General features: G+C 40.0%; 1 protein-coding gene across 1 annotated transcript in view; it reads left to right on the top strand.

Moving 5' to 3' along the window:
* The window catches only part of UBE2N (ubiquitin conjugating enzyme E2 N), a 34484-nt gene extending 18201 nt beyond the window's left edge, over nt 1–16283 (top strand). Inside the window, exons 2-4 of the mRNA XM_007468202.1 lie at nt 14118–14364; nt 14558–14698; nt 15544–16283. Coding sequence (XP_007468264.1) covers nt 14118–14364; nt 14558–14698; nt 15544–15584 — 429 coding nt within the window. The 3' untranslated portion in view covers nt 15585–16283. The remainder of the gene's footprint in view (nt 1–14117; nt 14365–14557; nt 14699–15543) is intronic.
* Nucleotides 16284–17196: the final 913 nt, after the last annotated feature.

The raw sequence follows: 17196 nt of genomic DNA, 5'->3' as shown, positions 1-17196 counted from the left end.
TTTTTTTTTTTTTTTTTGCATGCTCCAGCCATATACAGCCACCATCTGGCTCCTTAAAGCCTTGGGCCTACCGTTTTTGGAAGTTCTTGGATCCCCCTTTACCCAGTCAATAGTAGTTAGATCTGTTCATTCAGCTGGTACAGAATGTGAGACAGTGTGGTGCTCAGCATTGGGACTGCAAACATTAGACCTGGGCCTTGACCTGTAGGAACTGGTATAGTTGGGAGACCAACAGTAGGGTGGCAAAGTGCGTAAGGGATGGCCTTCTACAGAAGGTACACCCCTGCTTCCCAACAATATTCAGTAGCATTTGGGCTTCCCTGGTGGCGCAGTGGTTGAGAGTCCGCCTGCCGATGCAGGGGACACGGGTTCGTGCCCCGGTCCGGGAAGATCCCACATGCCGCGGAGCGGCTGGGCCCGTGAGCCGTGGCCGCTGAGCCTGCGCGTCTGGAGCCTGTGCTCCGCAATGGGAGAGGCCACAGTAGCATTTAGTCAGTTGCTTACCTCTTAACTGACAGTTGACTTTCAAAATTGTACAAATACTGCTTTGTGGGCAAAATAATGTTTTATGGCTTAAATGGCCTAAGTCTACTTCCTAATTCTCAAGAGCAAAAGGATTTTGTGTATGTGGAGATGTGTGGTTATGTGTGGAAGGACTACAGAATCTGGGGCCAGGCTCTCTGGGATTGATTTCTAGCTCTGCCAGGTACTAGCTTGGACATCCTTACTTGATCTTTCTGCTTCTTTATCTGCTTAATATACTAATCTAGCTCTAGAGTGGTTGGGAGAGTTGGATTGCATAGAACAGAGCCTAATGTAATTATGACCCTTATTTAATATTGCTTACTACTGTTTTCTGATTTTGCAAAGGTACTGCCTCACTCTAAGTCTAAGAAGAATGAACGTCTTTTGTGTGGGAAACCTATGATTGTCATTTCGTATTTGTTCAACAAAATAGATAATATTAAACATAACTCTGAAATGGGACATAAATTTTTTTTTTGGCTGCATTGAGTCTTTGTTACTGTGCACGAGCTTTCTCTAGTTGGGGCGAGCGGTGGCTACTCTTCGTTGCAGTGTGTAGGCTTCTCATTGCGGTGGCTTCTCTTGCGGAGCGTGGGCTGTAGGCGTGCGGGCTTCAGTAGTTGCAGCACGTGGGCTCAGTAGTTGCATCACGCAGGCCCTAGAGTGCATGGGCTTTAGTAGTTGTGGTGCACGGGCTCAGTAGTTGTGGTGCATGGGCTCAGTAGTTGTAGCTCGCGGGCTCTAGAGCACAGACTCAGTAGTTGTGGTGCATGGGCTTAGTTGCTCTGTGGCGTGTGGGATCCTCCTGGACCAGGGATCAAACCAGTGTCCCCTGCAATGGCAGGCGGATTCTTAACCACTGTGCCATCAGGGAAGTTCCATGGGGCATAGATTTTTAAAGCATAGTGAACACCCATTTGTCGACAGTGGGTAGGGAAATGGGATGTTTGGGGTAAATAATATATTTTGATTTTATTAGAATTATCATATATGTAGTCAATTTTCCATGTGTTAGACAATACTAAACTTAATTTTACAGATGCTAAACTGAAGTTTTATTTTTAATCCAGAGTATTTAGGATTTTGCGCTGCACAACTTCAAGGGGTGTCATTCATGCAGACTGTGATGTGAATGGTCCTCTCTTGGAGCTGTACAGTGTGGCGGACTTGTTAAAGGATGCTTATTTGGGGGAGATAGACCCTAATATCGGATTGCTTCCTAATTTATCACACAGTTGCATGCAGAGTGTGAAAAAAACTTAATTTTTCCTTTCTGGTGGTTTGGATTTTGGACAGAATTATGTCAGTGACACAGATGGATTGAGAATTCAAATCTGGACCAACTGTAACTTGTTTTTGTTTGCCTAACTGAAAATTTTGACTGCTGAGCTTCCATCTGTCTTCTTGTCTGTTAATATCAACAGAGGCCTTTCCTATTAGTGGAGTCCTTAGGCATTTAGCACTTAAATTTTGCTGTGATTGCCACATTTGAAACGTGAAATAACTAGTAATCAAGGAAAAGGATTGAATAAATAATATATAGTAGTTGTAGAAGTGTAGCCACTAGCTGGTAGGCCAGGAAAAATGCCTGTTTATGTCATATGGTTTGCAAAGAATATTGATTATCTATAAAGCAACCAGGAAAGCACCGTGCAGGGACATAATAAGTGAAAAAGTGTAAACACATTAAACTGTTTTTAAGCATTTTGTCTTTGTCAGAACAAATACAAATATACTGGCATATTAACCGGATTTTGGTTATTAGGAGTAGAGCGATTTTAAGTTGATTTCATATGTATTTTTCTTTAATGAGCAGGTGAAATAAACTTGGGGGGAAAAGCAGGTATCATTCGCAACAAATTTCTTCCTTTAGGTATTAAGCATTGTCATAGATACTGGGGATACAGTATATTCATTTATATCCCTTCCCTCAACAGGGAAGATGAAATAAATACTGAGTATTGAACAGTAATTACAAGGTTAAAGCGTATTACAAAAAGGGACCGTCCAGTAGAAGGAAGCATATAGCAGTAAGATTTAACGCATTCCAATAATAAAATGTTTAGCCAAATTTGGTGCTAGAGAGAACCTTTGAAATGTTCAAGGGACTAAATTTTAGTAGATTGGGGAGGTAAAAGTTTGTAAGGTTGTATAACAATTTAGCACAATTAGAACTGGGATTAAGTTCAGATTCCTAGCTCTAAAGTTTTTTCCCTAGTAGGTACACCAGGATGCCCAGTTGAAGTTAGCTCTCTAACGTAAATTAGCTCCCTCTTTAAAGGCTCTTAAACTAGGTAGAAGTTCTTTTTTTTTGCGGTACGCAGCCCTCTCACTGTTGTGGCCTCTCCCGTTGCGGAGCACAGGCTCCGGACCCACAGGCTCAGCGGCCATGGCTCACGGGCCTAGACGCTGCGCGGCATGTGGGATCTTCCCGGACCGGGGCACGAACCCGTGTCCCCTGCATCGGCAGGCGGACTCTCAACCACTGCGCCACCAGGGAAGCCCCTAGTTCTTTGATAAAGAAATTAGCCAGCTTCAGTGCTCTCCTCCTTTGACCCCATTTAATTCCAAAGAGATAACTGCTTCTTAACCTCTTCATTTTACCCACAGTCTATTAGCTCTTTTTTTTTTTAAATTAATTTAAGTTTTAGTTTTGGCTGCGTTGGGTCTTTGTTGCGTGCGCAGGCTTTCTCTAGTTTCAGCGAGCGGGGGCTACTCTTCATTGTGGTGCACGGGTTTCTCATTGCGGTGGCTTGTCTTGTGGAGCATGGGCTCTAGGCACGCAGGCTTCAGTAGTTGCAGTACGCAGGCTCAATAGTTGTGGCTGGCGGGCTCTAGAGCGCAGGCTCAGTAGTTGTGGCGCTCGGGCATAGTTACTTCGCAGCATGTGGGATCTTCCTGGACCAGGGATCGAACTTGTGTCCCGTGCATTGGCAGGCGGATTCTTAACCACTGTGCCACCAGGAAAGTCCCCAGTCTATTAGCTCTTAACTTTTCCTTCACTTTCTTTTCTGTCTAATTTAGACTTTGTTTTCAGCAAACAATGGAAGCCAACTTTGGCTATTTTAATCTGCAGTAGTATTTATTGAGTTATGAGATATCTAACACAGTCTTTAGGAGTGCCAAAGAGAGAGGCAGTCAGGAACAAGGCTCAGACTCACATCACAGACTTCACTGTGGGCATCGCATGCAACACACACTACAGTGTGATTGCTGATGCCAAGTACAGGAAGCTGCACTTGGTTGTCTAGAGGTAACTACTGCTGTTCTCTCCAGAATGGATCCGGTTGTCTAGAGGTAACTACTGCTGTTCTCTCCAGCATGGATCCTTATTTCTTAGCTTCTGATGCACAGGTTTTTGACTGAGCCTAGGTCTCACATGCTAGGCTGCAAGAGAGTTAGGAAATAAGACTAAAGCTTCTGTTGAGGGAGGTGAGGATCCATGAAGGTTGGGGAGTGTGTTTCCCAAAAAAGGGTGTTCTAGCTGTTGGGTAGCCAGAAGCAATGATGAAGGTCTACTACGAACCTCATTTTGCCTTCTGCTGCCAGGCAGTCCTTCTGTGTGACCATAGATAAGTTTTTCTATTTTCTACAACAGTTACTTCAAATTTTCGCATTCTTTTTTTCTTTTAATTATATAATGGTTATGTTTTTAAAATATTTATTTATTTATTTTTGGTTGCGTTGGGTCTCCATTGCTGCGTGCTGGCTTTCTCTAGTAGCGGTGCGTGGGCGCTTCTCTTCATTGCAGTGTGCAGGCTTCTCATTGTGGTGGCTTCTCTTGTTGCGGAGCATGGGCTCTTGGTGGTGGCTCACGGGCTCTAGAGTGCAGGCTCAGTAGTTGTGGCGCACGGGCTTAGTTGCTCCGCGGTGTGTGGGTCTTCCCAGACCAGGGCTCGAACCTGTGTCCCCTGCATTGGCAGGCGATTCTTAACCACTGCGCCACCAGGGAAGTCCCTCGCATTCTTCTTAAGCTCCCAACCTGAACATTGCACTAAGGAAGAGGAGCGAAAGGTATGAACGAATGGGGAATTTTTACTGCTACTTAATAGTGGATAGATTTATAGACAACTGTCTAAACTCACACATAAGGGCCTTAAAATGAATTATCAACTTCAAACAATGAGTTAAAACTTTGAGAAAGAAAGAAACCCACAATCTAGATCATTTCTAACTTAAGATGAATTTTTTAAAAAGTACGTGTTCACTGGTTTTTGCTAATGTATCACTCATAATTAGTGTTCACCATACAGGAACAGGCATTTAAAAATTTTCCCTGTTTCCATTCAGGATGAATTCAGAAGACATTCCCTCCCCCACCTCCTAAGTTACACCCTCCCTACCAGAATCTTAAATATGCAAGTTTTTTTTTTTAATGGGTTTATTAACAGTGCCTTAAGTACCTTGGCACAATAGCAATCCCACTGATGAAGTGTTACTAAGTTATTAGGTCCTCTCTTCATTCAGAGGTCTAAAATATCATTCCTAAGACAGAGAATTCATTAAGATGGACAGTTAAAGTATTCAAATCACTAAAGACTTATTTTTATTTTTTGAGCTGGTGCTAAAGTCATTTCAAGCCATGAAGTGTTATGGCATCATCAAATAAGAAACCAAGAGAAATGGGGAAACATAATTTCTATCAGTCTACTAATTACAGTGCTGGGTATTCAAAGGACATGTTTACCACCAAGAATTTCATGAGTGCTATATGAAGGAGTAGTTGATACTGTCTTTAACTGTGATGCCAATATTTAGAAATCTTTCAAAAAAACAGAGGGAAAAAAAGATGGAGATATAAAGTTTCTGTCTTTCCAGAAAACTTTTAAAAGTGTCTCTTGAAATAGCCAAGAAAAAATATGCCCCCAGTCTAGTCCTGTTGTTCATATAGTGTCCCTAACTCACACCTGTACCTACTCTAAGACCTTGAGATACCCATTCTAAAACGCATCTTCCAAAAACTGACTTTTGGGAGGGGGAAGGGTAAGCTGGGGCGAAGTGAGAGAGTAGCATTGACATATATACACTACCAAATGTAAAATAGATAGCTAGTGGGAAGCAGCTGCATAGCACAGGGAGATCAGCTCTGTGCTTTGTGACCACCTAGAGGGGTGGAATAGGGAGGGTTGGGAGGGAGACGCAAGAGGGAGGAGATATGGGGACATATGTATATGTATAGCTGATTCACTTTGTTATACAGCAGAAACTAACACAACATTGTAAATCAATTATACGCCAACAAAGATGTTTAAAAAAAACCCTGACTTTTATGTATATTTATACTCACATTGAAATAAATTCCTGGGGTGGGAGGGGGCAAGGGACTCTGTTTTACTCTTACTTAGAGTTAGTTGGTGCCACAATACCATGAGCAAAATAAGGAATTAATACATTTGTTAGTAAGTTCATATTTCAAAGTCACAGAACATTTCAGAGCATAATGGTTTTTGTAATATCAGAGACAGAATGGCTTACCATATAACAGATAGTTCAGGTCAAAAGCCTGCGCGCAGTAATGAAGACCCAGCGCAACCAAAAATAAACAAATAAATAAAAAATAACCATTATTAAAATTTAAAAAAAGAATGCAAAAATTGGTCTATACCAATTTTTAAATCAAATATAGCAGATTTTTTTCCCTACCCTATTTATCTTAGTAAGACTATATACTTCTTCAGTTGACAATCCCAAAAGAAAAAAATAAGTGACATGGCTTAATTTACCTTTTTCATGAAGCACTTCCTCATGATTATGAAGCCCTTCCTTAACTTCTGTGCTATTTATTGTCCTACCAAACATTTGATATTTACTGTTTGTATTAATTGTCTTTCTATTTACCATTGAGATTAAGAAAACAGGCTCTGAAGCTATAGTGAGTAGAGCCCAATAGCCTGGATTTCAAACCTGGCTCTGTCACTTGCTAGCTTTGGTTATACCGTTAAGTGGTCACTCTTAGTTCCTCATTTTCCTCATTTGTAAAATGGGTCTGAGGATTAAATGAGTTAGTAATACATTTAAAGCACTTAAATTGGTATTTGACCTAGTTTTTTTTTTTTATTACTTGAGCTTTTATAGATTCTCTGCTGATCTGGGAACATTGCTTGATAATTGCATAGAGTCCCTGACCTTATGGAATTTACAGGCTAGTGATGCGGGAGGAAAAGAAACAGACTGCAACATAACCTGATAAGTTTAGGGGGCAAAAGAATTGGGGGGTAGTAGACAAGGAAGACAAGGAATTCAGCCTAATAGTTTTCCTTGTTGGATGCACAGTTTGTTAGTAGGATTTTCAGATTTTTGTCCATTGTCACTGATTGGAATAATCGTACGTGCTGTTCCTGGGGTAGAAGTTACTGACAGCAGGTATAGTAATCCTTCTCGTCAGCTCTGTGGGACCTGAGTGTGCATGCATTTACTCCTGGAAGAAGCTTTTATTTAGCACTTAACCACCACCATTTGCTAGCTGGAATTCCCATCTTCCAATAGTGTAGGGTCTGACAAGTTATTGTGCTAGTTATAGTAAGAGGAGTGGAGGTATTAATGCGCAGGAAACTGGAAGTTTAGGGAGATGCTTCCAGACAAATTCAGACCTGAGAAATAAGTTGGTTGGATATAATTAGCCTTTGAAAAGTTCTTCTCTGGCTCCTAAGTCTCCATTCCTTTTCACTGAACTTAACAGAAGTATTGATCTGGTCTTGGGTTGAGGAGAAAAATTAGAATGGAGAGATTTCTTGCCCAAGTCATCCCACCCTATCTATTGGATGTTACTCCAAGTGGAACACAGGCGTACTTTCCTGTTACTTATGAGTCTGACTGGAAATAAAGCTTTTCAACAAAGTGATATCTTGGTATCCAGAGCCTTTGAAACAGTTACCTCCATTTTTCCGTCTCTGAGTGTACCACCTAAGAAATGATGAGATTTAAGTGTGTGGGAGTAGAGGGAGAAAAAGGAGGAGGAGGGTATGCCTTTAGAATCATTATTCTCATCTAACTTTAGGATAAGCGTTTAAAAAAACAGTGAATTAGGGTAAAATATTTAACTTATATGATTGTCAGATTTTTCATTTGCCAAGGAAAACGGGTTGATATAAGTAGATGATGTCTTATGTCCACTAGGGGGTAGTGTGAACCATAAAAATTAAAATTATTTCTCACCGATTAACCCTTATTTCATCGTGAACTTGCCTTGTTTGAATTAATTTTTCTCCATGCAGTGTTTTTTTTTTTTAATTGCTACAGATCATTTTCAAACACAATCTTGTGACTGTAAAAACAGTAACACACATTCCCGTCATTAGTGATTCAGATGTTCTGACATTACTTTTTTTTTTTTTGTCCGTGCTGTGGGGCTTACAGGATCTTAGTTCGCCGACCAGGGATCAAACCTGCACCTTTGGCAGTGAAAAGCCCCGAGTCCTAACCACTGGACTGCCGAGGAATTCCCTGACGTTACTTTTCATAAAGAATTTTTTGATGGGAATATAGTGATGCTTTAAAATTTCTCTACCAAATTTTACTCACTATATGAAGTAAGTTAAATTATTCTTAATGACCTGTAAGTAAAATCATCGCATAACAGGATTGTCTTGTGTTTCACTGTCCTATATGGTAGTTACCAGTCCCATGTGGAGGTTGCAGTTGAAAAGTGTCTAGTTCAGATTGATATGTGCCCTAAGTATAAATTACACCCTGGATTTTGAATACTCAATATGAAAAAAGATTATAAAATACATCAATAATTTTTATATTGGTTACGTGTTGAAATGCTATTTTGAATATATTGGGTTAAATAAAATATTAAAATTAATTTTACCTTTTTCTTTTTACCACATTACTTTTTAAAAAATTAATTAATTTATTTTATTATTTATTTGGCTGCACCGGGTCTCAGTTGCAGCACATGGGATCTTCGTTGCTGTGTGCAGGATCTTTAGTTGCAGCATGAGGGATCTAGTTCCCTAACCAAGGATCAAACCTGGGCCCCCTGCATTGGGAGCGCAGTCTTAACCACTGGACCACCAGGGAAGCCCCACTACCAAACATTTTAAAACATTTTATTAAAATATTAAATCTTCCAAAAATATTAAGTAGCTGATGCTTGCAAGGCTATAGTATAGTTGTTATATAACTATTTTAGAGAGCTGTTGGCTATATAGGAAGTTATCTAAAACATAAATTTCTTTATTTTTGGCTGCGTTGGGTCTTCCCTGCTGTGCGTGGGCTTTCTCTAGTTGCGGCGAGTGGGGGCTACTCTTGGTTGCCGTGCACGGGCTTCTCATTGTCGTGGCTTCTCTTGTTGTGGAGCGTGGGCTCTAGGTGCGTGGGCTTCAGTGGTTGCAGCACGTGGGCTCAGTAGCTGTGGCTCGAGGACTCTAGAGCACAGGCTCAGTAGTTGTGGCACATGGGCTTAGTTGCTCCACGGCATGTAGGATCCTCCTGGACCAGGGATCGATCCCGTGTCCCCTGCATTGGCACGCAGATTCTTAACCACTGCGCCACCAGGGGAGTTCCTGATAGTTATTGAGTATAGTCAGATCTTAGGCGAGATGAGCTAAAAGATCCACAATTGCAGTTTTGTGTTTCAGAGAATATTCTAAATGGGGAAAAACCTAATTGCTGTACATATAATGTGTTGGGGGTATATACAGTTAATAAGTGGGACAGCTTTTCCTACATGAAAATTACCACTCTTTTTCTAAGAGTGGTTTATTATCTAAAATTTTACTGTACATAATTCATTGCCTTAAAGTTTGTAAGACCTTACATTGTTTCATAGTGCACACAAATTATTACTGAACCTAAAAACGAGAAAAGTCCTAGTTAATGGAGTTTAGTTGATTGAATGTCAAGTGTTGTCATTACTGTGGTGTTATTCTGGGATTTGCTCTTTGAGTCCCAATAGATCTGTTGATAATCAGATCAATTTGATGTTATTTAAATCCTTTAAAGTATTTGTAGCATGAACTGCTATATGCATTCTGTAAGATGACATAGTTTCCCTGCGACCTAATCTTGTTGCCACTTAAATTCATATTCTCCTTTTATGTACTTTTCTACTTTTTGTAACCAATTTTCTAAACTAGTCTACATTACTTTCTATTCTGCATGGCCTAACCTAAGTTCTATCTGGGATTCAGTCCCAGGATAGCTTTTAAACAAATAGGATCACAAAATGCAACTAAAGGTTATTGTTTGCTTTAAAAACAAACACTGTTATTTAATAAATCTTGAGACTTGTTACTGTGCTTTGTTCTTACCCTAGATTCTTTCTGAGTTGGTTATAATGTGACTGTGGCCTTCTTATGTGACTTCATTTGCCAAGTCCTTTTACAATGTTACCTCATTTGCTCTTCATAGCACCTCTGCATGAGAGGTAATGTTAACTATATAGATGAGGAAGCTGAGGCTCAGAGCAATGTAAATTACTTGCTCAAAACTGTAGTTAAGCAATGCACTAGTAATTTGAACCCATTATTTCTAGACTTGAAGAATACTTCACTGTCTTTCTACCAAAGGATAGGATAAAACTAGAACGTGTTTCAGAGTTAACCATGTGTGAGAGTAGTAGCAGGAAGGATTTTATTTCCTACCCAGTTTTTGCCTTTTTAGGGGAAAAAATCGACTTCTATGGGAGAGAATTGTTCCATTTGGTTTGGATTTTATTCTTTTTTTCCTCCTGTAATTTATGCTGTGGGTTTGGGAAATCAGTGCTGTGTAGTCAAATAATTATGCATCTATTCATTATATCAAAATCCGTTAGGACTTGAGAGCATATAAAAACTATTTCAAAAAGTTTTTGATACCCAAGAGCTTATTCTAGAATGTGTTCTGATTAAATCTGATACTTGATCAGGCCACATGATATGTTTAATATGTACGTTCTTTAGAAAGACTGTCTGATTTTGAGGGTGAACTGAAGATGAGGAGAATGCCCTCTCTGCCTCTGACAATGTCTACAGAGAGTGATTTTGAAGCTATTTTGGGATGTGATCTTGGAGGCCCTTCTGGAAGCTTTTTATAGATTTGAATAGAGCTACTATTTCGTTTAACCAGGGAAGGGTGTTTTGGGGCCCTTGGACCCCAGCTTTCTCTTTTTTTCCCCCAGTCTCTCTCTTTATGGCTTTCTAAAAATATGAAGACCTGGGGTAAAACCAAAGGAGGATGGAGGCGAGGAGCCAAAATTCAAGGAACTTTACCATCCACTTCTTTTCTCATTCCTTCACGCCTGCTGTTCATCCTGATATCTTTACTTTTTCTCTTTTGTTCTAGTTACATGTTGGAGGACTTCCCAAGATGGGAGGCTGCTTTATTGCCTCTTGAGATTTTTAATGCTCCAAAAATGTTTTACTTTGAATCTAAAGAATATTTTGCTGAAAGTAGTGTATATCATTTCAGTTTTTGATTTGCCCTTGCATTGCCATGATTAAAACTAAACAAAACAAACTAGTCTTGAATTAAAGTACTAAAAGCATTACTTTAAATGAGTTTAACACATTTTGGGACAGGATTTGATTTTGTATCTGCATCTTGTGACTATTTCAATATATAACCGTGCTGACAGAGAAATCTTTTAGTATATGCGCTGCAGGCTGTAGAGTGAAGTAGTGTAAGGTGTATAATTTTTCTTAAGTGAAGGCAGTGTGAATACAGCATTCTCATTCATTGATTTTCATACCTAAATATTTAAATACTGCAGTGTTCTACATGTTTTTGACTACACATACGTATTCAAAGTGTTGAAAATATATTACCAATATATAAAACTACATGTACTATTATTGTCAGTTTGTATATTGAATATTAACATTTTTCTGGTAAATAATTTATAAATATAAATTATTTCTTCCCATACCTGAGTGGATTTTTTTTTTTTTTTTTTTTTTGCGGTACGCGGGCCTCTCACTGTTGTGGCCTCTCCCGTTGTGGAGCACAGGCTCCGGACGCACAGGCTCAGTGGCCATGGCTCACGGGCCCAGCCACTCCACAGCATGTGGGATCTTCGCAGACCGGGGCACGAACCCGTGTCCCCTGCATTAGCAGGTGGACTCTCAACCACTGCGCCACCAGGGAAGCCCCTGAGTGAATTCTTTTTCTTCTTGTGATGTGCTCATCCTGCTTTGAATAACATTAATGTTAAAGATGAAATTTCTGATTGTTTATTCCTCGTTCTTTGTAACATTAGATAGATTCATAAATCAGTTAGATATTTACTGAACATCTATGGTGCCAGGCACTGTTCCAAATGCTGAGGATATAGCAATAAATAAACACAAATCTCCCCTTCTGTGTTACTTACATTCCAAACAAAACAAGTGAGATGTAATATGTTCGGAGGCCCTGGAGATACAGTTGGTGGTGGGGGGGGCAGGGATAGAGGGGGAGGGTGTGGGATAGGGTGGAGTGGGGTTTGCAGATTCAATTATGGAGGCTTCACTGAGAAAACACATTTGAATGGAGATCTTGGGAACTGGGTGGGTGAGCTCTATAGAAAGTTGGGGGAAGAAAAGTGAGCACAAAGCACCTGAGGGAGGAGTATGCCTCGCAGGTTGAAGAACTACATAGAAGCTAGTCTGGCTGGAACAAAGCACATGAGGAGGGGGGATAGGGTGGCAGAAGCATAGCTGAAGATGGCTAAAAGATAGGTGGAATGAGGGGATCATGTAAAGCTTCTTTTGGGGGGCATTATAAGGACTTTGATTTTTAAAAGTTCTGTGGAATACAGATGGGGGTTGAGGGTCAGCAGCAGGTAGAACAAGTTAGTTGGCTGTTGCAGTCTCTGCCAGGTGAGAGCTGATGGTGGCTTGGATCAGAAGCGTAGCAGTGGAGTGATGAGACTTCTGTCCAATTCCGGGTAGATTTCGAAGTTCAAGCCAACAAAATTTGCTTATCAGGTTAGATGGGTGGGGTATGAAGGAAAAGATGGATCAGTTGGAAGGATGGATTTCTGGTTAACTGACTCGAGGAAGGCTTTGAGGAGGAGCAGGTTGAGGGTGGGGAAGGGTCATGCTAAATTTGGGATGCGTATTAGACATTTCAGAGCAGCTGTCGAGCAGACAGTTATGGATAGAAGAGGCATGATTCAGGGAGATATCTGTGCAGGATATGCTTTTGGGGCTTCAGCATATATGGAGTGGATTGAGTATTTAAATTCATTGGACTGGATGAGATCACTCTGGAAGTGTATAGGCAGAGTAGAAGACCTAGGACAGAGCCCTGGCGCACGTCAATATTGGAGTATTGGGGAGGTAGGAAGAAACTGCAAGGAGCTGCTGCCATACAGGTAGGAAGAGAGCCAGGAGAGTGTACAAGTAGGAAGAGAGCCAGCTGCAAGAAGCTGGATGAAGCCTTGCAGACCAAGGAGAGGGCAGACCAGCTGGGTAAGGCATTGTGTTAAAGTCAATTAAGATGAAGATCAGGCATTAGCCATTTGATTTTACCATGTGGGAATCATTGATGACCTCAACAAGCAGGTTGGTGGCTAGAGCCTGATTGGAGAGTTGTGTTCAAGATAGGAGGGGAGGAGAGAAATTGGAGACATGCAAGTATAGATAACTTTCAAAGAGGAGCAAAGCAATGGGGCAGATAGCTGGTGGGGGAGAGTCAGGTCAAGGTCATTTTCTCCTTTTTTGGGCGAGAAATTACAGTAAGTTTGTAGTTTGGGGAAAGATCCAATAAAGAGGGGAAACTGATGGTTCAGGAGAGGAAAGCGATGCTAGAGCAATGTTCTTGAGTAGGTGAGAAGGAGATAAGATCTAGAGGAGAGGTTGGTCTTAGCCAGAGTGACAGCCATATCATCCTTAGTAACAGGAGAAAAGGCGGAGAGCACACGGGCACACACATGCGGGTTGGTATACAAATGCTACAGTGGGAACTTAAGGAGGTTTCTATTTTCTCATGAAATACAAAGCAGAGTTATCAGCCAAAAGTGAGGATGTGGATGGAGATATTGGAGGTTTGAACAAAGAGGAGGAAGGATATTACAGTTATTTAGGAGAGAGGGAGAAAGATGGAAAAGAGAACTAATGATATGGTTGCTGAGGGAGCAGGAAGGGTCCATTTGAGTCGTTGTCAATTTTAGAGACTAATCAGCGTGGTTGTGTATATTTCTCTAGCCCTGTTTAAGTGCCTAGGCACTTGTACTTATTTTGTTCCATTATATTTTTAAGAGGGGAGATTTTTCAATGGCTTTAAAAACTAACTTTACTTTTTAAACAGCTTGGTTATGGTAAAGTTTAAACAGAGCAAGTTACTTTACCTATGTAGTAATTCTAGTGTTGTTTTCTTTTTTTCTCTCTTTCCCTTGAGTATAAGATCAGTTTCATTAGTCTAATTTTATTCTCAACATATTTGTAGACATTTGTAGCTGGAATTGTATATGATGTCATCAATATTTGCTTGCAGTTGCTTTCAGCTGATTGTGATTATTTGAATTTCCTTTGAACTTTGCATTTTATTAAGCTAAATAAAAACCATTTGGGAAATTGGAGAGGTTCTTTTATGTCCAATTCCAAGAGATAAATTTTCTAACTTTTATTTTGGTGTTTAGCAAAATGATATTTGTTTCACAAATGTGTTATGTTTTTCTGTTGTAGGAAACCCAGCGTTTGCTGGCAGAGCCAGTTCCCGGCATTAAAGCAGAGCCAGATGAGAGCAACGCCCGTTATTTTCATGTGGTCATTGCTGGCCCTCAGGATTCCCCCTTTGAGGGAGGGACTTTTAAACTTGAACTATTCCTTCCAGAAGAATACCCAATGGCAGCCCCTAAAGTACGTTTCATGACCAAAATTTATCATCCTAATGTAGACAAGTTGGGAAGAATATGTTTAGATATTTTGAAAGGTAAGTGTTATCTTTATCATTATATGCTATTAAGATTTCTCCTTTTTCTCTTAAGCATTCCCTTTTGAGAATCTGAATATTGTAATCTTACCTTATATAATATAAAGACCACAGAACTCTGTAGGAGGGAAATGCAGCAGTTCTGTGGCTGTTTTTTTCATGCTTGGTCATTTTGGGCCTGTTGCCTTCGTAGATAAGTGGTCCCCAGCACTGCAGATCCGCACAGTTCTGCTATCGATCCAGGCTTTGTTAAGTGCTCCCAATCCAGATGATCCATTAGCAAATGATGTAGCGGAGCAGTGGAAGACCAACGAAGCCCAAGCCATAGAAACAGGTATTTAATATTCATTCTCCACTTTAAAAAACAACCTGTACCTTTTTTGGGGGGTGTGGGGTGGGCGGGGGCTGCACTGTGCTCAGCTTGCCAGATCTTAGTTCCTGGGCCTAAGATCTCCTGGGCAGTGAGAGCACCGAGTCCTAACCACTAGACCGCCAGGGAATTCCCCTGTACCACCGTCTTAAAAACATCATTTAGAGTCTTAACAAGAAAAGGAAAAAATACATTAAAAGGAAAAAAATCAGATCTTTCTTATAGTATGTAAATAACCTCTTAACAAAAGATGTTCAAACGCCATCTTATAGCCTGCTACATGACTCCCAAATTTAAAGAGGAACTGTAATTGGGAGATCTTGGACTCTTGCATAACTACACGTGATTTAACAAATACCTGAGTGCCTGCCATTCATCTAGCAATACTTAAAGATAATGGAAGACCTTTAAGCTTCTTTGAGCTGTTTTTGCAATCTGTTTGATTAAACTAAACTATGTGTCAGTTTTTAGTTAGGGAGTTTGAAATCAGTAAGCTTCTTGCTACAGATTTTAACATAATTAATGAGGAGCATTATATGTCTAGAAATGAAGGAGACAAAAGAAGACAGCTCTTTTCATCCTGTTGAATTTTGTAGAACTTTAAAATTCTATTGTAGTGTTTTGGTAATTAGACATATAGACAATCTTTCTGCCCTGATCCAGATTATAGAAAATGGCATGAATTTAAGGGATTACAGCATGCTGTTTCCATACTTAACTTAATACTGTTAGTTTACTTTTTATAGAGTTTGGAAAGGAACATATTGAAGTAAGTAAAGTAATAATTGCGTGTTTATTTTTGTCTACAGCTAGAGCATGGACTAGGCTATATGCCATGAATAATATTTAAATCGATCCGATCATCAAGTGTGCATCACTTCTCTTGTTCTGCCAAGACTTCTTCCTTTTTTGTTTGCATTTAATGGACACAGTCTTAGAAACATTACAGAATAAAAGCCCAGACATCTTCAGTCCTTTGGTGATTAAATGCACATTAGCAAATCTATGTCTTGTCCTGATTCACTGTTGTAAAGCATGAGCAGAGGCTAGAAGTGTCATCTGGATTGTTGTGAAGCGTTTAAAAGCAGTGGCCCTTCTCTGCTTTTATTCATTTCCCCATCATGGTTTGAGTATAAAGCACTGTGAATGAACGTAGTTGTCAGGGTTAGCTGCAGGGGTGTGGGTGTTTTTCTTTATTATTATTATTTTTTTGGTGGTGGGGGGAAGGTAGTTTTATTTTAATTTTATGGGCTCCTTTCCCCCTTTTTATGGTGATCTGATTGCATTGGTTAAAAGCAGCTAACCAGTTCTTTAGAATATGCTCTCTAGCCAAGTCTAACTTTATTTAGACACTGTAGATGGACAAGCTTGATTGTTTGAACCAAAATGGGAACATTAAACAAACATCACAGCCCTCACTAATAACATTGTGACTTTGCTGTCAAGTGTAGAATCCTCCCTTCAAGAAAAAGCTTGTGACCATTTTGTATGGCTTGTCTGGAAACTTCTGTAAATCTTATGTTTTAGTAAAATATTTTTTGTTATTCTACTTTGCCTTTGTACAGTTTATTTTACTGTGTTTATTTCATTTTTCCCAATGTGACAATCGTATTTAAAAATTAAAACTGATGGAACATTCTCTTTCGGTCTTCAACGTCTGACAAATTGAATGGCGAGAGGAGGATTTTGCCAGTTTCTTTTCACTAATGCAAAATTTGTGTTAAGATATATCACTGAATGGAGTATTTATAAGCTGGCCCTGAGCATGCCTAAAGCATCAGTATGTGACATTTTTTACCTCCTAGAAATTTGAAATAAATGTGTTTGTGTTGTCTGATTAGTTAGATGATCATTGGTGTCTTGCCACAATGTTTGAAAATTACTGTAGAGGAGAGAGAGTCACAGCACAGCCACACTCGTGACTGGCTTTATGTGGGACTTTCACATGTGCCACATTTGTGTCTGGCATTTGCATTATGACCTTGCTCTTAGTTCTTGTCTCAGAACTTCATGTGTGACCACTGGTGTGTGTTATTAGGAAACACCAATCTGATAATCACTTGGGGTTTGCTCAGGCCATTTATGAGTCTTTCTTACAGACCTGCTGAGCAAATCTCAAGCAGCCAGCTTGCATAAGTGTCATCAGAAAGGTTTCTCCCTTAGAGGGCATCATATCCTCAATTAATGATTCTTTACTGTCATCCCTCTAATATTTGCTACGGGAGCTCCTTTTATTCTTTAATTTGATAATCAACTCTTTTTTCTGCATTGACAGAGTTCCTCCCCCACAAAACTGTTCTTTCCCACCCTTCCATATCTAATTCCTGATTCTTGTTATTTTTAAGACATAAATGTAGTCAGTCATAAGTATGTAAATGTTAACCTGTGGGTTGGAACCTTTGTCTCTTGCAGTTTAAGGTAATGGATATTGTAGCCCATCTGAATTTTCCCCCCTCTTATTC

The sequence above is a fragment of the Lipotes vexillifer genome, unplaced genomic scaffold, assembly GCF_000442215.2.
Source record: "Lipotes vexillifer unplaced genomic scaffold, Lipotes_vexillifer_v1.1 scaffold180, whole genome shotgun sequence".
Taxonomy (NCBI): domain Eukaryota; kingdom Metazoa; phylum Chordata; class Mammalia; order Artiodactyla; family Lipotidae; genus Lipotes; species Lipotes vexillifer.
The sequence above is the reverse complement of the archived record's forward strand: the minus strand, read 5'-3'. Positions and strand labels throughout refer to the sequence as shown.